Consider the following 27,891-nt stretch of genomic DNA (forward strand, 5'->3'; position numbering starts at 1 on the left):
GCTGACAAGGTGAAATGGGAAGGAGGGAGTATGTGTTGTCCAAAGGTGGGAGTCAGAAAGGGATTTTCCAGAGTTTAGGGTCACAGAGACCCAAGACCTGACTTTTAAGTGGTTTGTCAAAGTAGAGGTGAGGAGGTCCCAAACATGTGAAATGGGCTGTTAGTGTACATCCATAAATCTTGCAGGCTGCCAGAACGTGCCTACGGCAGGGAGGAGCCTGTTCCCAGGGGCCAGTCCCAGGGGAATGTGGTAGTGTGCTGAGCATATTCATCTGGTCACTCAACCCTTGAGCCTACACTCTGGCCCCAGGGTGGTCAGCCATGGGTTAGGTATAGCCTTTCCTGGCCAGCACTCTCCTTGGCCTCCAGAAAAAACCTCTTGGATTTGGAAGGGGATTGGGAGGAGGAACTATGAAGAATCAGGGACTCAGATTCTGAGGTCTTGGGAATCAAAAAGATGAAATCCCAGAGAACAGCTGTTACCTTTCATTACTTGTGATTCTCCTCTACCCCAGGACAGAGGGTGCATGATAGCTCTTCATCCACTTAGTCCATGTTTACCAATAGGGTCCTGTGGGATGACTCAGACTCAAGGATGAAGCCCTCTGCTTATTCCCTGCTGCCCCAACTCCATCACTGTCCAGCTGTAGCCCCCGCATGGTTGCTTCAAGGCCCGGGATGTATAGTGTCCCTCTTCTCTCTACCCGTGCTTCGCATACTGTCTCCATCAATTATTTGCTTACTCTGATGACCCTTCATGTCCCTACTCTCCCTAATCTTGTGCTGTCACGGAAAGTAAGAGTGGGTCCATTGAGTGCTAACCCTTTATTTTCAGATTCATTTATGTCTCTGCGGTGGCCATCCTGCTGGTTTCTTCTCTTAGACCAAATGGTGGTAAAGGCTTCAGGCCTTTAAAGCACTAGCTCACCTGGGCTCAAACTTATTCTGGGGCAAAATTCTGAGGGTTGCTAAAATTGAGGAAAAGGCAGTAGTGCCTACATTGACATATTCAGCCTCCTTGGCCTTCACTTTTGCTATGCGAGCAGCATTTTTCTGGGACCCCAGAGGGTGGAGTTGTATTCACCTGGAGATAATGTGGAGTGAAACACCAGGATGGAAGTGAGTGAGTGTATGACAGCACGGTGTCTGCTCTAGACAGTCACTATATGTTTATAGCCCTGAGGGAATCAGTCTGTGATGAGGTGACGGAAGCTGGGTAGTGAGAAACAGAGTTGACCCGCAGATTCCGGATGCTTCATCAGCTGCTTTGTTGAGAATTCTTAGGGTTGTTTTCAAGCACTTGGGAAGTCATGGTCCCAGGATTTATGCGGTGACTTCAGAATGTGACTCTTCTAATTGGTCAAAGCTTGGTTTTCCTCATGATTGTGACTAATCCATTCTTCCAGGACTCTTCTTGATTTTGGAGTAGAGTAAATACTGATTAAAACCCTTTGTATTTTTTTTTTTTTTTTTAAAACCCTTTGTATGTTTGATGAGTACTTGCTCTGGGAGAGTCAATATAGCTTATAAATAAATTAAGGGACCTCTGCCAGAAGAGACCTAGGCCCTTTACCCAGACCTAGCTGCTGTGGAGCAGAGGCGGGTGGGCAGGCCAACTGGCCCCTGCCTGTGGTGAGTAGGTCTCTGGGAACTGGGCCCTGAGTACTGGGAAAGGCACAGCATGGCGCCTGGTGCCCCCTGGTGGATCCAGAGTTGCTCTGCAGGCCAGCTGTGTAGATGAACTTACTGTGTTCCCCTGAGGTGACCCATCTGTGGGTTAGATCGTCAAACCACACCATCCACCTCTCAGGACCTCGTGTAGGACCTAGGGCATACCAGGCATACAGGCACCTCCTTAAAAGGCCTGCAGAACCATCAGCAGTTGGAGGTGAAGAAAGGATGAACCAGCTCAGCAAAGGTTAAGGGAGCAGTAGTCTGATTCCCCACCAAGGTCTGCCCTATTGACGGAGTTTTCTAGGGGTTCATCAGATGTCACTTAACTATTCCTTTTTTAAAAAAATTTATTTATCTTATTTGTTTTATTTTTGGCTGCGTTGGGTCTTCATTGCTGCGTGCGGGCTTTCTCTAGTTGTGGAGAGTGGGGGCTACTCCTCGTTGTGGTGCATGGGCTTCTCATTGCGGTGGCTTCTCTTGTTGCGGAGCACGGACTCTAGGCGCGCGGGCTTCTGGAGCTTCTGTGGCTTCTGTGGCTCGTGGGTTCTGGAGCGCAGGCTTAGTAGTTGTGGCTCACGGGCTTAGTTGCTTCGTGGCATGTGGGATCTTCCTGGACCAGGGCTCGAACCCGTGTCCCCTGCACTGGCAGGTGGATTCTTAACCACTGCGCCACCAGGGAAGCCCCCTATTCCTTTTTATAAGAACAATGGATGGACAGACCATGGATTGTCATACTGAGTGAAGTAAATCAGACAGAGAAAGACAAATATCATATGATATCACTTATATGTGGAATCTAAAAAAATGGTACAAATGGACTTATTTACAAAACAGAAATAGAGTCACAGATGTACAAAACAAATTTATGGTTACCTGGGGGAAAGAGAGGGGGGTAAATTGGGAGATTGGGATTGACATATACACACTACTATTTATAAAATAGATAACTAATAAGGACCTACTGTATAGCACAGGGAACTCTACTCAATACTCTGTAATGACCTATATGTGAAAAGAATCTAAAAAATAGTGGATATATGTATATATATAACTGATTCACTTTGCTGTACAGCAGAAACTAACACAACATTGTAAATCAACTACACTCAAATAAAAATTAAATAAAAACAAAAAACCAAAAACAACAGGACTCCAGTGGCCCAGACGTGAGAGGACACCTACCTTTTAATAGGCAGGATGAAGGGAGAAGGCAATATTCTTAAGAGACTATGATTACCAAAATGGGTACTTAAATTTTTTTGTGTGGCAAAAAACACATAACAAATTTTACCATATTAACCGTTTTTAAGTGTACAGTTCAGTAGTTGTGAAACAGATCTCTAGAACTTTTTCATCTTGCAAAACTGAAACTCTATGCCCATTAAACAACAACTCCTCTCCCCACAGCCCCTGGTAACCACCGTTCTACTTTCTGTTTCTATGAATTTGAATACTTTAGCTACCTTATGTAAGTGGAAATATGCAATATTTGTCTTTTTGTGACTGGCTTATTTCACTTAGCATATCCTCAAGGTTCATCCATGTTGTACTATGTAACAGGATTTCTTTCCATTTTTAGGCTGAATAATATCATATTATGTAATATGTATACTACCTTTTGCTTATCCATTCATCTGTCGATGGACATTTGGGTTGCATCTGTCTCTTGGCTATTTTGAATAGTGTTGTGCATGTAGGTGTGCAGATACTCCTTTGAGATCCAGCTTTCTATTCTTTGGGGTATATATATATATATATATATATATATATATATATACCCAGAAGTAGGATACTTTCATGTTTTGAGGAACTTCCATACTGTTTTCCCTGTCTTTTGCGCCATTTTACAATCCCACGAGCAGTCCACAATTTCTAAAATCTTTGCCAACACTTGCTATTTTCTCTTTTTTTTTGATAGTACCCATGCTAATGCGTGTGAAGTGATAGCTCATTGTGGTTTTGATTTGCATTTCTCTGAAGATTAGTGTTGTTGAGCATGTTTTTATATGCTTCTTGGCCATCAGTATATCTTTTTTTCTTTAACATCTTTATTGGAGTGTAATTGCTTTACAATGGTGTGTTAGTTTCTGCTGTATAACAAAGTGAATCAGCTATATGTATACATATATCCCCATGTCTCCTCCCTCTTGTGTCTCCCTCCCACCCTCCCTATCCCACCCCTCTAGGTGGTCACAAAGCACTGAGCTGATCTCCCTGTGCTATGCAGCTGCTTCCCACTAGCTAGCTATTTTACATTTGGTAGTGTATATATATGTCAATGCCACTCTCTCACTTCTTCCCAGCTTACCCTTCCCCCTCCCTGTGTCCTCAAGTCCATTCTCTACGCCTGCGTCTTTATTCCTGTCCTGCCCCTAGGGTCATCAGACCATTTTTTTTTTAGATTCCATATATATGTTTTAGCCATGGTATTTGTTTTTCTCTCTCTGACTTCACTCCGTATGACAGACTCTAGGTCCATCCACCTCACTATAGATAACTCAATTTCGTTTCTTTTTATGCTATGCCTGTTTTTAAATTGAGTTATTTGTCTTTTTATTCTAAGAGTTGTAAGAGTTCTTTATATATTCTGGATACTAGACCTTTATCAGATATATGATTTGCAAATATTTTCTCCCATTCTGTGGATCGTCTTTTCCACTTTATTTTTTTTAAAAGACTTTAGTTTTATTTTTTAAAATTTTATTTAAGTATAGTTGATTCACTTTGTTTTTGTGTGTGTGTGTGTGGCTGCTTTGGTTCTTCGTTGCAGTGTTCGGGCCTCCCACTGTGGCAGCTTTTCTTGGTGTGGAGCATGGGCTCTAGGTTCACCGGCCTCAGCAGTTGAGGTGCGCGGGCTCAGCAGTTCTGTGGCATGTGGGATCTCCCCGGACCAGGGATAGAACCCATGTCCCCTTTGTTGGCAGGTGGATTCTCAACCACTGCACCACCAGGGAAGTCCCTGATTCAATTTATTGATAGTATCCTTTGATGCAAAATTTTTTTGCATCAATGCAAAAATTTTTAATTTTAATGAAGTCCAATTTACCTAATCTTTTCCTTGGTTGTTTGTGCTTTTGGTATCATCTCTAAGAAGTTATTGCTTAATCTAAGGCCACAAAGATTTATACTTAGGTTTTCTTCTATGAATTTTATAGTTTTGGCTCTTACACTTAGGTCTTGGATGCATTTTGAGTTAATTTTTTTTTAGTTAATTTTTGTGTACATTATGAGGTAGGGATCAAAATTCATTTTCTTGCATGTGGATATCCAGTTGTCCCAGCACCTGTTAAAAAGACAGTTCTTTCCCCAATAAATTGTCTTGATACTCTTGTCAAAAATCAGTTGGTCATAGATGTTTTGGTTTGTATCTGGACTCTCAAATCTATTCCATTGGTCTATGTGTCTATCCTTATGCCAGTACCATACATCTTGATTATTATAGTTTGCTAGTGGGTTTTGAGATTAGGAAGTGTGAATCCTCCAACTTTATTCTTCTATTTCAAGATTGTTTTGTCTATTCTAGGTTCCATATGAATTTTAGGATCATCTTGTCAATTTCTGCAAAAATGGCAGCTAGGATTCTGATGGGGTTTGTGTTGAATCTACAGATCAGTTTGGGGAATATTGCTATCTTAACAATATTAAATCTTCCAGTCGTTGAACATGATATATCTTTTTTTAAAAATAATATTTATTTATTTATGTAGTTGACTGTGCCAGGTCTTAGTGCGGCACAGGGGATCTTCGTTGCGGCATCCGGGATCTTTAATTGTGGCATGCGGGATCTAGTTCCCTGACTAGGGATCGAAGCCGGGCCCCCTGCATTGGGAGCGTGGAATAGTCTTAACCACTGGACCACCAGGGAAGTCCGGATATCTTTTCATTTATTTAAATCTCCTTTAATTTCTTTAAACAATATTTTATAGTTTTTAGTGAATCACCTCCTTGGTTTCTGGCTGTCATTGTTTCTCATGAAAAATCAGTTGTTAGTCTTATTGAGAATCCCTCGTACATGGTATGTCACTTCTCTCTTGCTGCTTTCAAGATTATCTCTTTGTCTTTGATTTTCTTTGATTGTGATGTGTCTAGGTGTGGATCTCTTTTAAGTTTATTCTACTTGGAGTTTGTTGAGCTTCTTGGATGTATAGATTAATGTTTTTCATCAAATTTGGGAAATTTTCTGCCATTATTTCTTCAAATATTTATTCTATCCCTTCTCTCCTTTTGCAACTCCCATTATTCATTTTGGCAGTGATTTTTTTTTTTTTGAGTGGGCAGTCACACAGTTTGTCAATCTGAGTTTATTTGTGTTTCTGAAAACAGAGGTATACCAAAGATTCTTTAACCAAACTGGAGGTTAAAAGACTATGAAGATAGGTCAGAGATGGGGATGGAAAGGTAGAATGGAGAGACACTGGTGATAAGCAAGATCAGCTCAGATAGAGAAAGCAAGCCAAGTGGAATGGAGGAGATGAAGGCAGCAGGATGTAATAGGAACATAACATGTGACAGATAAGGAAGAATAAGCCCGTATATAATAAGGCAGTTTAAAATTAAATGCTGTTCAAACATTGGGTAGCCATATGAATAAAAAGTGACTTAGAAAGGGCCTTAATTTTCAGATAAGTTAAAAAGCAAATTAGTTTTAAAAGGAAGAGAAAAACCAATCAAAATTATATGCTTTTTCTTAAATTTATTTATTTATTTATTTTTGGCTGCATTGGGTCTTCATTGCTGCACATGGGCTTTTCTCTAGTTGTGGCGAGTGGGGGCCACTCTTCATTGTGGTGCGTGGGGTTATTGCTGTGGCTTCTCTTGTTGCGGAGCATGGGCTCTAGGCACGTGGGCTGCAGTAGTTGTGGCACATAGCTCAGTAGTTGTGGTTTGTGGGCTCTAGAGCACAGGCTTAGTAGTTGTGGCACACAGGCTTAGTTGCTCCGTGGCATGTGGAATCTTCCCGGACCAGGGCTCAAACCCATGTCTCCTGCATTGGCAGGTGGATTCGTAACCACTGTGCCACCAGGGGAGCCCTATAATTATATTCTTAACTGTGATGGAGATAGATTTGGGAACTAGAAGTCATTGTTTGTGGCAAAATTGGAGTTGTCTCTTCTATAGAAATAAAATGTATGATAAAAATTGAGGAAGTGATATTGATAAAGGAAAAATATTTGTGATAATTGAGACAGAAAAATAACATCCAATTTGACAAAAGATAGGTTTTTTTCTGCACAACTTGTATAGATGTAAAAGGCAGTTTGGTAGGAAGATGCCTGGATGATACACTCTACCACGTGGAAAAACAATGTTTGTTTTCACCAATTAAGGAAATGCAGTGAAAAAAAAAACCTGTGAGGTTCTATTCTATAACCAAAGAGCTAACTAAAATGAATAAAATTGGTAAACAATAGTGTTGGTGTGTGGGTGAGCAGGCACATGTGTGGTTTTATTGATGACAATTTAATTTCTCCACTTAACAACCAGGTGAGCATCTGCTTGCATGTAAGGCATTGAAGTGGCTCCAGCAGATGTTCAGTGAGCACTAGCAACGTGCTAGGTGCTAGTGATGCAAAGATGGATGAGACTGTGACCAGGTCCCAAAGTCTCTTTCAGTGTAGTGGGGAGACAGAAAAGAAAATAAGGCCATTCAAGGGCCATTTTGCCTCAACTCCTCCTCTTGGGGCCCTGAGGAGGACCTGGTCAGCGTCCTCAAAGCCCACCTTTATGTGAAGTGAGAACCTTCCTCAGGGCGTTTGTTGTCTAATAGTAAAGGTATGACAGGTGCATCTGTAACTAGCATACAAAGAGGAAGTGGTCAGGCTGTGAAGGTAGACTGGGCAGGGGGTTTGAGGAATCCCAAGGAGGACAAGTTACTGCTGGCAGGGGTGGGGGCCCAGCAAGGTTTTGCCTCACTTTCCCCTGCTTGTTCTTAGCCGAAGCTCAGCCTGGCTGTAAACCTTCTTTTTATAAGCACAGGCCACTCAGTGCTGCCCACTTGTCCACCTGCAACCAGGATCACTGCCTACAGGGGCTCTGTGTTGGGGTCTCTCCGTCCCTTGGGACCCCACACTGATTTTTGGGGCTTGGATGCCAACCGTGCATCCATACTGCTTGGTGGTGGTGATTTGTGTGGTCAGGCCTGGTGAGTGTCAGATACTTGATGACCTGGATGCAGCATAGAGAGAATAGCCACAGAAATACCTAGAGCATGCTTTTTTTAAAAAATTCTTTTAAAAAAAATATTTATTTATTTGGTTGCACCAGGTCTTAGTTGTGGTAGGCGGGCTCCTTAGTTGTGGCTTGCCGGGCCCCCTGCATTGGGAGCTTGAGTCTTAACCACTGCGCCACCAGGGAAGTCCCATAAAGCATGTATTAACCTGGATGGTGGATATGCTGGGGGGAGCCCCATGGATGCCATAGGACACCTTTGCCACTTTAGCCCTAAATGCTCCCATGAGGGAGCAAAGGCCATTGTGCTCACCTGGCTGGGGTTGTGACTTGCTGAGGCTTATAGGGAGTCAGTATGGCGATGAGTTCCAGGGCTGAGTTTCTTTCTATCTTCTTCTGGTCTCCCAGAACCCCTGGGCAGGAGCTTCTGGGCAGTGTGACAGGTTCCTGGCTCTTCAGATCTGTCTTCCACATCTATTGAAATGATCACTGAACAAAGCAGAGCAGCCTTGTCTCCCACCAAGAGGTAGAGAATGTCAACCCTTTAGGAGACTTGAATTTCCTTTCGTTTTTTATGATCCTGGTTTTGAAGAACTCCCTTTTTCCTTTCTTTCCTTAGTCTTTGAATATCTCCAGAGCTGAGGAGCTCACCCCTTTCATTTCCACATAGTGTGACCCAGGTTGAATAGGGGTTTTAGACTTTTCTTTCCTGTGTCAATCTCAAATCTTCCTCCCTGTGCTTCTGTTCATTAGCCCCACTTTTGTCCTTAGACGTTTCCTGGGAGCCCTTCATCTTGCCATTTGCATATGGATGAGGTGGGAGGTTCTTTGAGAGGATGGACTAGAGTTGAGACTAGTAGGTGAGAAAAGTCTAGGTGTCCACATCCTAGGCTATTGTCTGATCTCTGATTCCCTGAGTGGCTCAATCCTTCTAGGCCCGAGACTCTGCAAGGTCCCTGGGAAGAGCAGCTGATGGAGGGGAGCTCACTTAGGCCCATGCTTGCCATGCTTGGTTGGGGAGGACAGCACTACGTGTCCCCAAAGCCATGATTTGATGTTGGTAGTAGGGTGACAGGCAAAGTAGCCCCCATCAGGTGTGTGATGAAGGTCTTCCCCACTATGCCCAGGACCTATGTGTCCAGGACTGACATGTGCCCTCTGATTCCTCTGCAGGAGCTGATTGACCTCAAGATGCTTCAGTGCAAGAGAGTTGTCAATGGTGAGTGCAGCTGTGGTCCCAGGACTGTGTGTATGCCCGGTCATGCCCAAACTGTGCTACCACTGCCCTTGCCTGGGTGTCAGTTACCTCCAGGGTGCTCCTGTGTAATTTTGTGGATCACATGCTCTCTTTTTTTTAAAGATACATTGATTATAAGCCAATTTTTAAAAAAGTAATTAATTAATTAATTTTTGGCTGCCTTGGGTCTTCATTGCTGAGCGTGGGCTTCCTCTAGTTGCAGCGAGTGGGGGCTACTCTTCGTTGCAGCGTGCAGACTTCTCATTGCGGTGGCTTCTCTTGTTGCAGAGCACAGGCTCTAGGCGCACCGGCTTCAGTAGTTGCAGCACGTGGGCTCAGTAGTTGTGGCACACGGGCTTAGATGCTCCGCAGCATGTGGGATCTTCCCGGACCAGGGCGCGAACCCATGTTCCCTGCATTGGCAGGTGTATTCTTAACCACCGCGCCACCAGGGAAGTCCCCACATCCTCTCTTGAGAGTAGTCACTGCTCTCCAGAGACCGTGACAAATAGCCAGATGTGAAACAGGCTGAGAATGCCTTCTACCCACAGGCTTGCTGACATATAAATCACCAGGTTTCATAGTACAGGAGGGACCTTTGGGGTCAGGATGGCTTCAGCACTGATCCTGGCTCTGCCTCTCGCTAACTGTGACCTTGGGCAAGTCACTTGACCTCTCTGCCTCAGTTCCTTTAGCTGTAAAAGGAAAATTATAATCCCTGCTTTAGTTAAATTACAGGGTTGGAGTGAGGATCAAATAAGGTAAAGGACATGTAAGACCTTTGCAAATGGAAGTGGTTGTGCTGAATTGTGGTTTTGCTTATACTTTATTGATGAGGCTGATTCTGCTTTGATGAGAGTTGTAGTATTGTTTGAGGTTTTTGAAAAGTATACACGCTTGTGAAATCTTAATATAAGTTCACTAGAACTTTTGTCAATTTTGTCTTTTGTTTTAGATTTATATTTTCTTTGTGTTATGAAAAATTCAGTGTTATAGATGTGTATAACCTAAAAAATGAAAATCCCCCATAATCCCATACTTGAAGAGTAATCACAAGGAGAATTAACATGTACTTTTTACACATTTCGTAAAGTGTGTGTATAAAAATATGACATGTTTATATATACTCTCTCCCCTATACACACACACACTTGGGATCATGATACACGTTTTGCCACTTACTTTTCTCTTCTTTTTTTTGGCCGCACTGCGTGCTACATGGGATCCTAGTTCCCCGACCAGGGACTGAACCCATGCCCCCTGCAGTGGAAGCGCAGAGTCCCAACCAGTGGACTGCCGTGGAAGTCCCTGCCACTTACTTTTCTATTAGGACATTTTCCCATGTCAATACCTATAGACGACTGTACCAGAATTGATTTCGCCAGTGCTTTAACAGGGGTTTCAGTATTTTGATGTTAAACAGAAAAGCATAGTATAAACACTCAGTTTTTGTCGTTCTTCTCACAGACTGCTTACTGCCGGTCATGAGAAGTCTCTGCTATTGGTGATCACTTCGATTACCTCTCCCAACATGTCAGTGCCGTTACCCCACCTTTTTAACCTTCTAATCTGTTTGTTGCTGGGATGATAATAACAGCTTCCCTTTATGGAAGTGCTTTACGTGCATTAAAGATCTCATTTATTTCTCAGAATAGCCTTTGAGATAGGCATATTCTCCCATCTGCCACATTGGACCCTTCCATGTGATAGTCATCTTTGAAAGCTAATAATGTTAGTACCTATTGTAGAACTTCATTATGAAGAGCATGAGAGATTCTTGTTGTTTGCAATAGTTATGTTCTATAAAGTTGCTAAGAACACCAAATTAGCGAATACAGAACCATTGTTCCTAGGGGAAATACAGAGTTAGGTTCCTGTAAGCCTCTGGTCACGCTCTTTCATTATGTATTTCAGATCAATATATAACCTTGTTTTATGTGTCTTTCTGTTTAAAGACACATTATTTAACATATACTGTTAATTCATTAACATCGAACTCATAACCAAGAGCACTATGATTTCATGCCTGAATAAAGCTTGTCTAACACATGTATTTTCTCCGTAAGGCACACCACAACTTTCTTATGCTTAGGAACACTAGATAGCACTTCAGCAGTATGATTGGGGCCATTTTAAACATTGAGATCACCAACAAAAAGCACAAAAATGCAAAAAAAAAAAAAGTGGCATTAAATATACCACCATAAAGACACTTGTTTGCAGGATGAGAGCTGAAACAAGAAGGCAGAATGTTGCCTTGTTTGACCTCAGCTGGGAATGTGTGCATTGGTGACAGAAATTTTTTGCAGTCTGTGAATGACCATGAAAACACCACAAGTGTTGATTTGGGGGTTACAAATAAATTTAGCAAGCAGGCAAATTTGCAAATACACAACTGCAAATAATGAGGATTGACTGTAATATCGTAAGTCTCCACTCACAGTACCTAGCACATGATAGATAAGTAATTAAGAACAGCAACTTTGCTGAACTTCAGAGTGACATCTTCTGGGAAAATTTGGGCAAAATCTGAAGCGAAGATAAGGTTCCTCTTATTTTTGTACATCTTTTTTTTCAACTTTAAAAACATTGTGAAATGTCATTTGCAGCAACATGGGTGGGCCAAGAGATTGTCATACTAAGTGAAGTAAGTCAGACAGAGAAAGACAAATATCATATGTTATCACTTATATGATATCATATGATATCACTTATATGTGGAATCTAAAAAAATGATACAAATGAACTTATTTACCAAACAGAAATAGAGTCACAGATGTAGAAAACAGACTTATGGTTACCAGGGGGGAAAGGGGTGGGGGAGGGATCAATTGGGAGATCGGGATTGACGTAGACACACTACTATGTATAAAATAGATAACTAATAAGGACCTACTGTATAGCACAGGAAACTCTACTCAGTACTCTGTAGTGACCTATATGGGAAAAGACTCTAAAAAAAGAGTGGATGTATGTATATGTATAACTGATTTACTTTGCTGTACAGCAGAAACTAACACAACATTGTAAACCAACTATACTCCAATAAAATTTTCTTAAAGAAATGTAAAGTACAGATGATTCCAAAGATTCATGAGGTCACTTCTAGCTGAGCAGAAAAATTTCTTCTAAAAAAGGTCATTTCTGGGTTTATAGACTGAAGGAAATGTGGGAAAAAACTCAATTATATATGAGAAAGATATTCACAATATATTGTATCTTGTATTATTTTGAGGGTTCCATAATAAAGTAAACATTGCATAAAGAAGGAATCCAAAGCAATGAATAATTCATTAAAAAATCTTTTTCTCAAAAAAAACCCTGCAAAATGTAAACACCATGCAGAGAAAGTGCATAAAACACAGCACATGGTTTAATAAATAACTGTAAAGTGAGGGACCATGTAACTCACCATCCTTAGGTCAGGGAATAGACCATCATCAGCACCTCAGAAGTCTCCCACATATACCCTGATTTCTCTCAAGTATAGTGTACTTCTAGCATCCCGTTTTTCCCTTCAAGGTGATACTTTTGTTGTGTTTTCTTCCAGGGGTTAGGTGAGGTTGAACCTGCTTCTTCACTGAGTGGCCCTGTATGTTTGTCTTTTCTTGCAGAGGCGCTCAGCACAGTCGACTTCGTTGCTCCCGACGACCGAGTCGTCTTCCGCACCTGCGAAAGAGAGCAGAGCAGGGTCGTCTTCCAGATGGTACCATATCCCGGGACAGAGTACATTTCCCGTCTCATGCCTTGTGCCGGGCCAGTGTTACACGCCTGGGCTCCATTGCACAGTGGCTTTCAGTCTTCCTGAAGACCCTGCTTTAAACGGTCTTCAGAGATCTGCTCATGAGCGATTACACTGTTGGAGATGGTTTAAGCTATTAGCAGTCTGTTACGTGCCTCCAGTCTCAAGTTTAATTTAATTTAATTTAATTTCCTTCATTGTAGGGACTGTCTATTTGGCATGACTTGTATATTTTTATTCCCTAGCATTGGTTGTTCAGATCATGGTCTTTGTTTTGTGTAATCTGTATATATTTCCCATAAAAAGAAATTAAGTTTCTTGAAGAGTAGTTAAGATTTGTGTTAGGATTGTAGTGATTCTCTAGTTCTCTCGCTTTGGGCATTTCTTGGTATTTTTTCAGAAATACTTCCTGAATGATGTTTAGGTTTGTAAAAAATTGATAACAATGAGTAGCCTTATGATAAAGCAAATATAGCAAAATGTTAATTGTAGAATCTAAGTGGTGGTTATCTGAATGTTCACTATAAAATTTTCCCAACTTTTTTGTATGTTTGAAAGTATTCCCAGCATTGATGACATTTTCTCAGCCTTCCAGGTCCACTTTTGGCCTCCAACAGTGAGCTAGTCCTGTGGGCTAGCTGTTTGAGAGAATGCCAGCTGGACTTCACTTGCTGATGTGTGTGTGTGTCTGTGTGTGTGCATGGCGTGCCTGAGTGTGTTTGTCTGTGCATATGGACCTGTATCAGGGCAGTGGTTGATATAGCCTCTTGTGTTCCCAGGGGACTTCAGACGCAGAGCGAGCTCTTGCTGTGGCCAGGCTTGTGTAAGTTCTTCCCTGTTTGGTACTATCTTTGCTTCTCTTGTGGGCTGTGAGGTCTTACTGTTCCTGGGGACTTTGGCGGTGACCACCCTCCTGCTTCCTAGTCCACTACTTTCTGTTTCCAGGTTAAAAGGCTCAGGTTCCCTTCTCTATTTGTTGCATCCAAGGGCTGCCCTGGGACTCACGTGAACGCACTGTGTCTGGACTCCAGAGAACCTCTGGGTGGGAGCCTATTTTTTAGTGTTTATTTGTGAGATTTCCTTTGCAGAGACTCTCATGACTGTGAACTCTGAGGTTTTAAATCTCATGAAGTGTAGGTAAGACTTACTGTTTCCTAAATTAATGAAGGCAGGAGAGTAATGTGGTTAAGGAGAGGGGCTTTAGACTTAGACCTAGGTTGGAATTCTGGCTTTGCTACCTGCTGACTGTGTGACCTTAGGTAAGTTACTTAACCTCACTGAGAACTTAGTTTCCTCATGTATAAAATGATACCAATAGTATCACCTCCCTCTGGCATTATACGGAAAGGTAAATGAAATGATGCATGTAAATGTCTTTGCAGTATGTGGCACGTAGTGAGTGTTTAGTAAGTTGTTAGCTATTGTTATTAATTACAACAAGGGTGAGAAGGAGCTCGGGCAGTCGTTGCTGCTGGTCACAGACTGGTAACTATGTATGTAGCAGATGATGAGGAAAGGGTCCTTTCTATATCTGAGACTTGTTTGGAGGAAGCCAGCTGTGCAGCCTAGCACGCAAAGACAGTCCTCCACTTCTTCCAGAACCAGTGCTCTGGGAAAGGGCTTTTGTGCTTATGTCACTTTTGTGCATTATGGCTTTCACTACCCAGTTAGAACTGGAACTCTGGGATGGAGTGCAGTGTGGCTGTCATTCGATATTCGAGTTATCTGATACAACTCAGAACTAGCAAAATCCTCTACAACTAGCCCTTCCTACATGTGTGAGCACATTATGTTCTTCCTCTGGAGTTCTACCCAGGAGGAGAGGTGGTTGCACATTTTAGAGACAGGATTTTTCAGCTTCTGTCTCTGAGGGTTGGTGTGTTTTAGAGGGCCAGGGAACATTAAGAATTTCATGAGCACAGACGCATACCTTTGACTTTATGTCCTACCCTCAAGTTGAATATTTATTATCTTTCCTCCTTCATGTTTTTCCAGGGAAAATGATGTGGCTGGTATCGACGTCAACATGGGCTGTCCTAAAGAGTATTCCACCAAGGTAAACTGATTTTGTTATACTCTTCACAAATATAGGGTGCAGATTAAAGGAGACTGACAAGAGGTGACGACTAAGTACAGTACCTGAGTCTGGACTAGATCCTGTACTAATGGGCAAAATGCTCAAAAGGATATTATTAGATCAACTGGCAAAATTGGAATATAGACCATGGTAGCTTAGCTAAAAATACTGTATCAGTGAAAATATATGAAGTTGATAACTTCTGTGGTTATGTAAGAATATCCATATTCTTAGAAAATACACACTGAAATATTTAGGGGTCAAGGGCTATGATATATGTAATTACCCTCAAATGGTTCAGGAAAAATTTTAAATGTGCACACAAACATATACATATATACATAAATAAATACACACACACACACACACACACACACACACACACACAGCACTTGTGCCCAAGTAATAAAACAAATGATGTAAATGTTAAAAGAAAGAATAATGTGAACAGGGCTTTGTTTTTTCATGAATAAAAATAGAGGATGCAATACATGTGTCCCCACTGTCATATCAGAAGAGACCAGACAGGACTGCTATGAGCTCAGAGAAAGCAGCAGAAGGGCAGCCCTTAAACTCAGGATCCTGTGGGGAAATGTAGTCCTTGATGAGGAGGTTTGGGACTCTGCAGGCAGAGGGAGTGGCACAAGCAGGGACCCAGAGGCCAATGTGAAGTAGAGGCGGGGAACCTTGATTTGACCAGAGGGTTGGGAAGTGGGTAGTGAAGAGGAAGCAGAGGAACACTGGGTTGAAAATCTTGGTTGGGACCAGATTAGCTGAACTTTGATTTTAAATGCCTCTGATCTTTTTCAAACAGAGAAGGCTTGTGATCAGAAACTTAGTTTCTTCCCCCAGGGGAAACCAATGTTACTAGTTGCTTGTGTGTCTTTCCAAATATATTCTATAAATAGAAATACTAATCTGAAAGCCATGTGTCTAGTGTATTCAAGTGGAAAGAGGCCAGAGGTCAGGATACAGATGTCGGAGATGAGTGTTTTGGGTCCACAGGAGAGACCAGGGAGGGAGACAAGAGAAGCCAAATTGGAGCAGACTTTGATAGGATTTGGCTGGCAAATGATTGGACTGGGAGTGGGAGGCAGGGTGAGTGGTGGGGGTAGAGGGAGGAAAGACTGGCAGCCAGTCAGAAGAGATACCTCCCAGTGTGCCGTACCAGTACATGCCAGCTGAATATCTGCTCTCTTCTCATGGTTCAAAAACCGAAGTCATATTAAAAAAATTAATTGAATAGTTTTCCCTCCTTCTAAGGAGGGAGAGTTCTACTCTTTATCCTTTTGAACCTTTAAGATTTTTAATATGTTGCCTATTCTAAAAAGCAAGTTAAGAAGTTAAATAGAAAGGGAGGAAGGAAGGAAATACCAATTGGAAAAGCCATTGTTGTCGAAAGGGGCAGTGAGACTGGATTTTAGATCCTGTGATTCAACAAGGAAGGGCTGAATCATGTGTTAGGTGAAGAACAGACGGAGTCAGGGTGAGTGGCCAGGGCTTCCTGAAGGCCTGTAAGGTTTGTATCTGGAGGTAGCCCAGGGCTAGTAGCTCTGTCCTTTTAGCTCTCCTCTGAAATGCAGGCTCAGTCTGCGCTGGTTCTCTCTGGTTCTAATGTGTAGTTCTTAAACATGAAATTAAACTGTAATAACTGAATTTAAACCTGAGCACATTCCTTGAGCATTCATTAGTACATAGTCTATATACTTGACAGCATATATTTATTGGATTTGTTTTTCTCCCCTTCACCTCACTCTTAATGGGTTCAGATTTTTAACATTCTCACCTGCTCCACTTATTAAAGTAATTCATACCATTGCCCAGGACTTGGATAATATAGAAAAGTACAAAAAAGAACAATAAAATCACCAGTAATCACACCGTTAAGAGACAGCCCCTGGTGTTAATGCTGAGATTTAAGTGACTCCAGGAGTTGTTGATTCCATTAGCTAGGGCTTTTGTTAGAGTTTGACATTGGTCTGGGTGCTCAGGACTGGGCCGGCCATTGTTGCTGGCAGGGGATCAGGGCCTGGACAAGGTTTGGAGGTTGTGTGCCTCTGAGTGGCTTTGCTGGCGGAGGTGGTATTTAAGCAAGTGACGGTAGGATAGGAAGAAGTTGCGTTTGATCTCATTTCAAAGGAAGAATGACCCTTTGTTTTTTTAAGGGCTTGGCAGATGGTGGGGTTTAGTTTATTAAGGCACTGAGACCCTGGGTAGGAAATGGGCAGTCCTGAAAAATGATTTTTTAGAACCCACTTCTAGATAGATCTGTGGGTCTTGCTAAGGGGATCAGAGTGCTGGCTCTTAGAATTCATCAAACTGATCCCTGATGTTGTGGGCACAGGCGATTGCCAGTGAACCTTGGTTCCTTGGAGGCAAGTGCTGGGGTACTGCCAGGTTGCCATACCACAGGGAGGAGCCACCCTCCTCCAGCTGTAAGAGCCCCTCTGTGTGCTTTTCCTTAGGGAGGAATGGGAGCTGCCCTGCTATCAGATCCTGACAAGATTGAGAAGGTAAGTCCTGCATGAGTGAAAGCAGAGGTCCTTAAATATGCCTATGAACTAGAGTTGCCTGGAACACCTCCCCTACCCTTCCCCCAGATTTAGAGAATCAGTCACTCCACCTGGGGTCTGGAAATTTTTTCAAAGGCTTTCCAGTGACTTTGACATATAGCCAGGTTCAGAAACCCCTGAGCCAGCCTGCAGTAGCCTTGGAGTTCCTTAAAAGCCCAGGGCTAGGGACATGTCAGTAGAGAGCCAGGGGTCCTGAGGGACTCATTTAGAGCCGCTTCTGTATTGCCTCTCTCCCTTCTGAGAAGATCATGAGAGCATATGCCAGGCTACCTGTGGGTGGTGGGCAGGCTCAGTGGCTGTGTGTGTCAGGATGTAAGGGATTGGCCTCTCCCTGGGGGCTTGATGAGAGCATCAGTGGGTGCCCTGCACACTGATGGAGTCCACCATCAGTATGAGAGCAGGCCAGGCCAGGGCCATACAAGGTAAGCTGAAGTTAGTCTCCTCTGATCTCCTTCCCTTGGTGATTCTGGTGGCCAGGTTTATGAGGCCTTAGGGTCAGGTTGATGTTTGCCACCAGTGTTGTGAGCTGCCAGTACATGTGGGAGTGACATCTTCTGCCATACCACATGCACCTTTTACTTTCCTCTCACAGTTCACCAGCTTTCTCCTTGCTGCTCCCCTTAGCTCCTTTGATTTCCTCTTCATTCTCCATCCCCACTTCCACCTCTGGGCTTTAAGCCTCCTAGTGCCTCCCATAGGCTAGAGCAACTTGGGATAAGGCACCACCATTAAGAGCTGCCACTGCTGTGTCAGCAGCTCAACCCTGTTATTCTTCCAGCCCTACTGTGTCTGGGATCTAGGAAAATTCGTGTGTTTATGGGCTAGGTGCCTCCTCATTTTTCCCGTGTGTGAACAGGCACAGGTAATGACCTCCAGTCAGACACCTGTATGCAGGCTGGAGTGGACGTGGACTACTGTGGATTCCACGCTTAGGGAAGGGGCCTCAGTAGCGGGTGGTTTGCTTCACAGCACATACATACAGGCATTTCTGTTATCCTCTGGCGTCCTGGCTTCTCCCACCCATGCTGTGGGCTCTGTCCTCGCTACTGCCCTTCTTTGGGCACATTTCACACGTGAGGCAGCAGAGTTAACACTACCCCTCAGAAGCTCAGTTCATTTCGTTAATTCTCTGGTTGGCAGGGTGGTCGGTTGAGCCAGGTCAGGCTAGTGGACAGGGTTTGCCTTGTGAAAGAGAGGATGCAGGCTTCTACAGTAAAGCCAAATGAGACTCCGGAAGAGTGGGATGGATTAGATTCAGGCTCAAATTGTGCTGGCAAACTGGGTGAGCTGGATGAGAGCTTTGTAGGTCCTTCCAGGCTTGGTGTGTTAGGTCCATGGTTCCATCTTTGGGAACATCTCAGGACCACCTTAGAGATTTTTTCAAAATAAGACTGCTTGTTTGGGGGCGATGAAAGTTTTTGGAAATAGATAGTGGTGATGGTTGTATGACATCTTGAACTAATGCCACTAAATTATACACTTAGAAATGGTTAAGACAGACAATTGTATGTTATATATGTTTTACCACAATAATAATTTTTTAAAAAGGATGCTATCGAGAATTCTGCATATTCTTGGGGTAGACAGAGGCAGGGAGAGGGTATCAGTCTTTTGAAAAAGCTTCCCAGGTGACTCTGGTGTACCCTCCCTGGATTAAGAACCTCAGTTTAAGACTCTATATCAGTAATAGCCTCTCTCTGACCCCTGCCCCACATTCCCTGGGCCCCCGGCTGCTCAGGGCATCCCCTTGTGTGCACTGCACTTGGGCCGTGGCTAACAATCAGCAGGGCCAGGACTTGAGCTCAATTCTCACTGATTCCCAGGCCTGCGCTTTCCTGTCCTCCTCCCTGCCCCCTCCCCAACAACCAGGGGAGCCAAAGTCTGCTTTTCCTGAGTCAACCAGTGGATCTGGGGAGATGTGCCTGCCCGTGGGTAGATGTGCCCAGATACGGGCCCGTCTCAGGTCCTTTTCCCCCACAGACTTTTCACGCCACAGAGACATGGGGTGTGGCTTGGATCTGGGAGAGTTGGGTCCAGGAGAGGTTCTGCTAGAGTCTGACCAAAAGACAGACTCTATTTGCCCTTTCCTCTCAGTGTGACTCTTGCAAAGGGCTAGGACTTTTCGTTACTAATTTCCTTCCTGGTCCTGAACATGCACGTGAAATGAACAGAAAATGAACTGAAGAAGGTGCTTAGAGTTGCTTGGATAAAATACACCAAGAGGAAGTTCTGCAAAACAGAGAACTGGGTCAAACCAGCTGATGTTGCTTAAATCACCAGACATCAGAGGATTCTGAGCCAGCACTTGCAAAGGAACCCTCCAGAGATTTTATTGTCAGCTTGAAGGACAGGACTAGAGTGAGAAATTTTATTGTGTATCTTGATGGATCTGGCAGTCCCTCTTCCTCCCTTAAAGGGTAGGTGCCCCTTTAAGCCCTGCCAGAGTCACCCCGGGACCTCAGGCCCAGTCAGCCTCCTGGGGCAGCACCTGGGGACTGTTCCTTCCTGTCAGTCTCTGGCAATTGTGCCTGGGCCAGCAGGCCCTGTCTTGCCCATGATCTGTCCTATCTGTCCAGGCTCTTGGTCTAATGTCTCCTGGAGGGGCCTGCCTTAGCCTGTCCCTGAGAGAAAGGCCTCCTTCACTGGTTCTTGTCACCCGGCTCTCTGCTGCCCCCACCTGTCTAGAACCAGACTGGCAGCTGCTGCCTGGATGTCCCCTCTGCTCTGCTGGACAGGGATCCAGTTTCTTGGAAGAGGGCTCTTGGCATCACCTTCCCCCTAGCTTGCCTCGCCCAAAATTTTTGATGAGGGAAGAAGATAAAGATAGCAAGGTCACAGACATGCAGTGTCATCTACACCTTTCTTGATGTCTGACTCTTTGTCTGGACTTGCTACTTCCCTGACACTTTCCTGTATGACTTTCGTGATCTTTATTTGGAGTCCTTTGCAATTACTGTGCAAAATAAACACTTTAAAATATGTTGACTATGTTGTCTTTTCCTTTGCCAGTTTCATTCCTGTATATCTGACTCCCCTAAAGAGAGGGGGTAGCTGAGGACAGGGCCCAGGACCTGCTCAAACTTTCCTGCTCACTCACTTGGCAGATCCTGGAACACTCAGGAAACGTGCCTTCAATCAGGAATGGAGCTGTGAGCCATGTGTTCTCAACCAGGGTTAGGCCTCAGAATCATTTTGTGGAGGGAATGTGTTGGGTAGAGTCCTTTGAAATCACATATTCCTAAGCCCTGTGCCTAGAGACTCATTCAGGAAAGATGAGGTGGAATCTAAGATTCTGTATTTCTTAGGCTCTCCAGGTGATTCTGATGTTTGCCCTGGCAAAGGATCACTGTGTTCTGTACAAGCATGCATGCAGATCCATTCATGCATTCATTCACTCATTCGTTCATTTACCAAATATATGTATACTGCTATATACCAGGCAAGGGGCTGCTGGTGCTGGGGCTCTAGCAGAGAAAAAGGTGAACTCCTTCCCTCATGGAGCTTCCATGTATATGCGTGCAACAGACGCATTCACATGGACACGTACATGGATATAAACATGTCCATGCCACTGGGCTGCACAGGTCTGGAGCAGAATTCATTAGTACAAGCAGTTGTGGTGTTTGTTCCAGAAGAGGCAGATGCTCTTGTATTCTTCCCACTGCAGATCCTCAGCACTCTTGTTAAAGGGACACAGAGACCTGTGACCTGCAAGATTCGCATCCTGCCATCGGTAAAGATCTTACATCTGAAGGTCCATTTTCTCTGGGGATGCTGATTTGAGGGTGTGAATGATTCTTGTGGGGCTGAGTTATGTTTGGAGGAGGGGGTAGAGCTGAGCCCACTTTAGGAGCTGGCAGCTGCTCCCTCTGTGGCTTCAGTAAACACCCTGTGTGGTCCTGTCCCTCAGCTGGAAGATACCCTGAGCCTTGTTAAGCGGATAGAGAGGACCGGCATTGCAGCCATCGCGGTTCATGGGAGGTGAGTGGTTGCCTTACTAGTGACTGACTTGCAAGGAGGACCCTAGCCATCTTAATGATTCTTCACCAGACCCCAGGTGACTACCAGCTTCTCTTCTACATACACAGCCTAGCTCTGCATAGCTCATTGATATCCCCTAAGTTCAGAGGGCAGTCAAACTCTTTATGGGGGTTGCATTTTTCTTTGTTTCATTCATTGAGCATCTACTGGTGGTAGGCACTACACCGAGCCTTAGAGATACAGAGAGACCAATGGGAAGGAGAAACACCCCTACCCTCAAGACGTGTAAATGGTAGAGAATGAGTGATTTGCTCAAAATTATATCACGTAGCCAGGAAGTGGTGGAATTAGAACTCTGACTCTGAATCTCATTTTCTTTACACTACATTCAGCAGTAGCTCCTCCCTTGAATGACCCCAGGCAGATTGCTGTTCTTTTAAAGGCACTGCCTCTTTTGTCTGCCCTTGTTGGACTGCCAGCTGTCACAGTGACCACTTTAAACAGTCCTTGAATCTGCTGTCTACTGAGAGCTGAGGTATTGCTGAAGGCTACCCTTGGTTTCCCAGTCGAACTCGCTCCCTGTGTCCAGGATGTACTTTTGTACAGAATCCCAGGTCAGCAAACTTTGGCCAGGATGACCTCTCTTTTGAGTGGTGTTCCTTTTGAGTTCAGGGGTCTTGTAGGAACAGTGCATTTTTTGCTGGTTGTATCTATTACAGCATTTTCAGAGAAGGGAACCCAGAACTCCGACACATAAAAACAGAAAAGCAGAGCTGTGCGTGTTGAAGCCACCAGGGGATGGTGAAAGGCCACACACGCGTACACACAGGCCCCTCCTGGAGGTAGCAGGCTCTGGGCTCAGACTGCCTGGTTTCAAATCCCAGGTCTGGGTTCAAATCCCAGGTCTGCTGCTTGTTGGCTGTGTATCCTTGGACAAGTCATTTAACCTCTCTGAGCACCACAGTACTCATTTGGAAATTAAGATAATTTCTGCTTGATAGGGTTGTCACAAGGCCTTTATGAGATTGTGAATATACAGCCTTGGCACAGTGCCTGGCATAGAGTGTTTTCTGAATAAATAAAGCTATTCCTTTTTCCCAGTAGTTGGAAACACTAGGAAGACAGATTTGGGTGAGTTTAAAGAGGGACTTTCTGGCCATCAAAGTTGTTAAAGATGGGCTAGAATTGGGCTGCTGGGGGAGCAGGGAGGTGGAGGTGGAGGCTGGGTTGATAGGGCTTTGTAAGGCCCTGTGGCCCCTGACACTTTTGTTGAAGAGTATAGCAGAGGGACACATGCAGATAGGACCTGGGCAAGGGCTTTCTGGTCGACCACCTCTCTGGCTTGTCCCTGTGCACAGCTCAAGTTAGGGCTTACCTTAGCATCCCTAAGACTCACTCACTCATACACAAGAGCTTCTTGCAGTTGACCTTGGATGCAGGGGCCCTGGGTTGTGGTCTTGCCTCCCCTGTGGCTCTTTGTGACAGCCATGGTCTGTGGCCTGCTCTGGTTGCTGGGCCTACCCTGTGCCAGGTGCCTCTCCCCAGGATCAGCTGCCCAACTTGGCCTCAGCACACACAGCTGTGTGGGAGTGGCCAGTCTGAGTGGCGGCAGCTGTTCCCAGTCCCTCTGGGAGGGCAAGACTGGGACAGTAGGGGTAGCATTCTTAAGGCACCGTCCCTCATCTCTGGCAGAAATGAGGGGAAGCTGGGGAGTGGCAGTGTGACCACCCACATCGGCTTCCTGCAGCCATGCCTCACCTGCAGACCTTTGAGAGCTGGACTTACCTTCTCAGCATGGACCTGTGCTGCTGCTGCCCGGCACAACAGAGGTCAGGGAGAGCCGTCCCCTGTAGCCCAGAGCCCTGTCCCTGCTGGCCACATGGCCTTCCTGAGGTTCAGCAAGGAGGACAGTAGGATTTGGCTGACATAACCCGGTGCTAAGTGTGACGTGACCTTTGGCACTCAGTCCCCAGCCCCATCTCTTTATCTCCAAGGAAGCGGGAGGAGCGACCTCAGCACCCTGTCAGCTGTGAAGCCATCAAAGCAGTCGCCGAAACCCTCTCCATTCCTGTCATAGCCAAGTAAGCCTCCCTTCTTCCTCATTTATTTTTTTATGCCTCACTTCACTCAGAAGGGATTTGAACTGACAAATAGAAAATGGAATGCAATAGCATCAAAAAATGACTGTAAGAGAAAAGAAAAAAAGGGTGTGACAAAAATGAACTTGGCAGTGAGGCTGAGAAGGGCCCATTGTGTCCCTTGGCCTCTGGTGAGTGGCCGATGTAGGTATGCAGTAGACAGGGGCCCAGGACATTCCGATGCATGGGTTGAGGTGGGAGTGTTTATGGAGAGCCAGAGAGTGGCTGCTGAAACAGGCCCAGGGGAAGGTGACATCACACCCAGAGTTAGGTGTGTAGGGTGTAGGGTGAGGCGTCTCAAGCCAGAGCACAGAGAGCCATGGCTCAGGAGCATGAGGCAGGTCACAGACCAAAGCCCAGATGAGCATCCTGGACAGTGACATGACCAGAACCTAGACTGGCAGGTGTGAGGTACCGATGACCAGCCCAAAGGCTTAGCAGTAAGACAGCAGTGTCCTGTTGCCACTGGGGAGCTGGCCTGTGTGGGCCAGTCGGGAGTCCAGCTCAACCCTGTACCTGCCTGATGGCAGGTTGGGAACAGAGAAGTTCTGAAGCCCTAAAGCCCTGACAAAAGGCATGCCTGACTGGAGGGAGGGACGGGGGAGCTAAGGGTGGGGTGGTCCCCAGGCCAAGGGGTGTTAGGGATGTCTTGGAGAGAGGGTAGGGCTACTCAAGACCCTGGACCCTGTTGCTGCTGTTGCCACCTGAAGGGGGTTCCCCCACCCCCATTCTCACACACAGTGCTGTCTCTGGGCTGAGGCTGCTGCCCGGCTCCTAATGGAACAGACAAAGAGCAGTTTCCAAGGGGCTGCAGGGTGGCTGAAAGGGAAATTGCAACCAAACCGGGCCTCCTTCCTTCCTCTCATGAGCACCACTGCGTCTGTTCCCTCTCTAGGGTTTTGACCCAGCCGTCAGTGGGCATATAGGTGCCCCAGCCTGGGGGTTTTCCTGTGATCCCTGTATCCACGTACAGACCCCGCCCTTCGGATGTGGGCCGGCTTTAGCCACTGTTCAGGATGAGGGGGAAGGAAGGTAAACGCTCCGGAGTACCTCTTAAGTGCCAGGCACGGTTTGGACTGCTTTATTTTGTTATCTCACTTGGTGCTCCTGACCCCACAGTGGGGTGTGTGTTATAATCTCCAGTGTCCCGAAGCTCTCGTAGCTGAAGGACTTGGCCAAAGCCACACACTGAATAAATGGCAGATTTAGGAGTTGCCTTTTTCTGAAATTGCTTGTACAAGGATGGGGATACTGCTCACCCCACTGTTGCTTTTCAGTGGAGGATCTCACGACCACATCCAAGGATATTTGGATATAGAGGACTTTCGACAAGCCACGGCAGCTTCTTCAGTGATGGTGGCCCGAGCGGCCATGTGGAACCCATCCATCTTCCTCAAGGAGGGTCCACGACCCTTGGAGGAGGTCATGCAGAAGTACATCAGATACGTATGTCTATGCACTTTTTCAAAACAAACATTTCTCACTGTCTGCCACATTCCTGCAGAAAGTGCTTTGGGTGAGCCCCCAGCCCCCAGCAGCTCTCCTTTTCTTTTCTTTCTTAAAAAATTTATTATTTATTTATTTTTGGCTGCGTTGGGTCTTCGTTGCTGTGTGCGGGCTTTCTCTAGTTGCGGCGAGCGGGGGCTACTCTTCGTTGCAGTGCGCGGTCTTCTCATTGCGGTGGCTTCTCTTGTTGCAGAGCGTGGGCTCTAGGTGTGCGGGCTTTAGTAGTTGTGGCTCACGGACTCAGTAGTTGTGGCTTGCAGTCTCTAGAGCGCAGGCTCAGTAGTTGTGGCGCACGGGCTTAGTTGCTCCGTGGCATGTGGGATCTTCCCGGACCAGGGCTTGAACCCGTGTCCCCTGCATTGGGCAGGCAGATTCTTAACCACTGTGCCACCAAGGAAGTCCCTCTCCTTTTCTTTTTAGTGTAGCATAGCATTGGGTTTCCCTGGCTGCAATGTGGAGAGCAGGGTGCTGGGGAGGCATGGCCCTACCATTGCCCTCTTCTAAAGCTTTCAAGGTGTGAGGATCATAGCAAGGGCTTCTGGATCCAGGATGCTGTTGGGACCCCAAACACATGATATCTTTCTCTTAGTCTCTGTCACCCCCTGCCCCCCTACACATACACACGCATGCACAATGACAGTGGTGTCTGTGTCACTCATGCCAGTGGGTTGGCACCAGAGGAACCACAGCCAGGAGGAGCCATTGTAGCTGTTGTGAGGACAGATTCTCTCCGTAAAGACGTGTCAACTGGTCGTCAGTCATAGTCACTTCTAAAAGTCTTCTCTTGCTAATTCCCAGAATGCTTTAGCCTCTGACTTAGGAAATAGCCTAACTTTGACCCTCTCCTCAGGTAATAGCTTTTTCTTCTCACCCGGGGTTTGATGGTAGTGCCCGGGCATTTCCCTGTAAAGGAGTTTTTTGACACCTGCACTATTTCCTTGGCACTGCCCTGGCACCCTGTGAGACTCTGACCAGCTGTGCATGTCTTTCGGCAAAGATAGTGAGTGGTCCTCAAATTCCTCAGTGAGTTGGGCCTGAGCAGAGAGTGCAGCCCTCACCCTGAGCAGACTTCCACCCTCCTCTTCAGTCCTGGAGCTCCTACCCACCTGGGGGGTCAGGAGCTTCTCAGATCCTCAGGCTACCATGGGCAGTTGTGGCTGCCATGACATGTGGGTGTCCCCAGGGCTGTGCAAGCTGGGGGTGGTTGGAGGCCCTGAGGCCTGTGCCCAGAGTTGGGCAGCCTCTGTTCTAGAGCCTCTTCTGCTTGATGCTGCAGCCTTCATCCTCTTGGTTCTGGGTGTCCTGTTGGGCAGGTTGGCTCTCCAATGGCCTGGGTCAACCAGAGGCAAGGGGGGCTTAGCTCAGTCTAGGTCGGCCGGTTGGCAGGTCTGTGGCAGGGAAGGGCACGTTCAGTAGTGCCAAGCTTGCTCACTGGCTGAAAGGTGATGTTATCCTTCCTTCTCAGCCTGTCCCTTGGCAACTCCTCAAGGGGGTGTGTTGGGCCAGAGAAAGGGAGCGGCTTTCAAGCATAGGCAGGGCTGCTTCTGGTCCAGCCAGTTGCCTTCTGTCCCAAACAAGCTGAATCAAGGCCTTGCTGCCGGCCGTGGCTTACCCACGTATCCCTTCTTTGTCCTGAACATGTGGTCGCACCTCCAAGGCACTGAAGACATAGGCCTTGCTGGAGGTATTAGAAGATTTGATAGGGGGCGAGACGGGGAGAGGGTTCTGGGGGGCTGAAGCACCCTTTACCCACTGCTCTCCTGCCTGCCCCAGCCAGGCCGACTTCCACTGGGTATCCCTGGGCAGTTGTCTGGCCTCCCTGAGCCTGCATTTCCCAGTCTGAGTAGTGGTAACTACTTGTTTAGCTCAATGAAGTGACAAGTACCACGTGCAAACATGCTTGGTCAATGGTGCTGGGCTTTTCCCATGTTGGGAGAAATTGGAGACAGGCTGTTTAAGATGTGGGAGAGGCAGGCATTCACCATGGTTATAAGGAGTAGAAGAATCTCACCCCTGTCCCAGGGCTGGTCCTGCCACACCAGAACTTGGCTGTTCCCCACTCCCTGCCTTGGAAGATGCTCGGCAACAGGTCCTCTGTGGCAGCCGATGCAGGAGGAGCTCCAGGCGCATGTGGACCTTAGTCAGGCTGTCCAGTGGAGTGTGCTCCTGACTGTGGGTCTCAGTTGTGACCCTCAGGCATTGTGCCACTAACTAGAGGAGTAGATGGCCAAGATGGAGAGGGCTCTTTTATGGGGTCACACTGCCTCAGCTGCAGGCCCTTCTGATGCCCCCTTGGAGCCCCTTTTCATGCCATCAGAGCAGAGCTCAGGCCTCAGAGCCTGCCTGGGCAGCAGGGGGGCTCATGGCAGTTCTTCTCTCAGGCTGTGCAGTATGACAACCACTACACCAACACCAAGTACTGCTTGTGCCAGATGCTACGAGAACAGCTGGAGTCGCCCCAGGGGAGGTTGCTCCATGCCGCCCAGTCTTCCCAGGAAATTTGGTGAGAGGGGCAATGGGCTGTTCATCTGTCCTTGCAGACATTACCCAGACTTGACCCTGAGCCCTAAGCTGACTCTACCAGGGGACCCAGGACACAGCTTCTGGAGGTGGATGTGCTGGAGTGGGGAGGTGGTACAGCTTTGCCTCACAGAAGGGGGTACTTTCAAATCTTTAGAACTTTCCATCCCTGGACTGATCTCAGCAGCAGAATTTCGGGAACTAGTGCACTAGTAGGATGGAGGAAGGTGAGGGCTGGGCTTGGGAATCCCTGGGGAGGAAGGGGCTTTCCTGATA

General features: G+C 46.0%; 1 protein-coding gene across 2 annotated transcripts in view; it reads left to right on the top strand.

The window, feature by feature from the left end:
- Positions 1–27,891, top strand: part of DUS2 (dihydrouridine synthase 2) — a 41,214-nt gene that overhangs the window by 9,052 nt on the left and 4,271 nt on the right. The window contains exons 4-13 of one of the 2 annotated variants that reach the window (XM_065898992.1): positions 9,015–9,060; positions 12,693–12,784; positions 13,600–13,643; positions 14,816–14,876; positions 17,363–17,410; positions 21,138–21,203; positions 21,381–21,451; positions 23,446–23,532; positions 24,867–25,035; positions 27,477–27,598. In XM_065898992.1, coding sequence (XP_065755064.1) covers positions 9,015–9,060; positions 12,693–12,784; positions 13,600–13,643; positions 14,816–14,876; positions 17,363–17,410; positions 21,138–21,203; positions 21,381–21,451; positions 23,446–23,532; positions 24,867–25,035; positions 27,477–27,598 — 806 coding nt within the window. The remainder of the gene's footprint in view (positions 1–9,014; positions 9,061–12,692; positions 12,785–13,599; positions 13,644–14,815; positions 14,877–17,362; positions 17,411–21,137; positions 21,204–21,380; positions 21,452–23,445; positions 23,533–24,866; positions 25,036–27,476; positions 27,599–27,891) is intronic. The other variant, XM_065898993.1, reaches the window with a different exon arrangement.

Source organism: Phocoena phocoena, chromosome 20 (genome assembly GCF_963924675.1).
Source record: "Phocoena phocoena chromosome 20, mPhoPho1.1, whole genome shotgun sequence".
Taxonomy (NCBI): domain Eukaryota; kingdom Metazoa; phylum Chordata; class Mammalia; order Artiodactyla; family Phocoenidae; genus Phocoena; species Phocoena phocoena.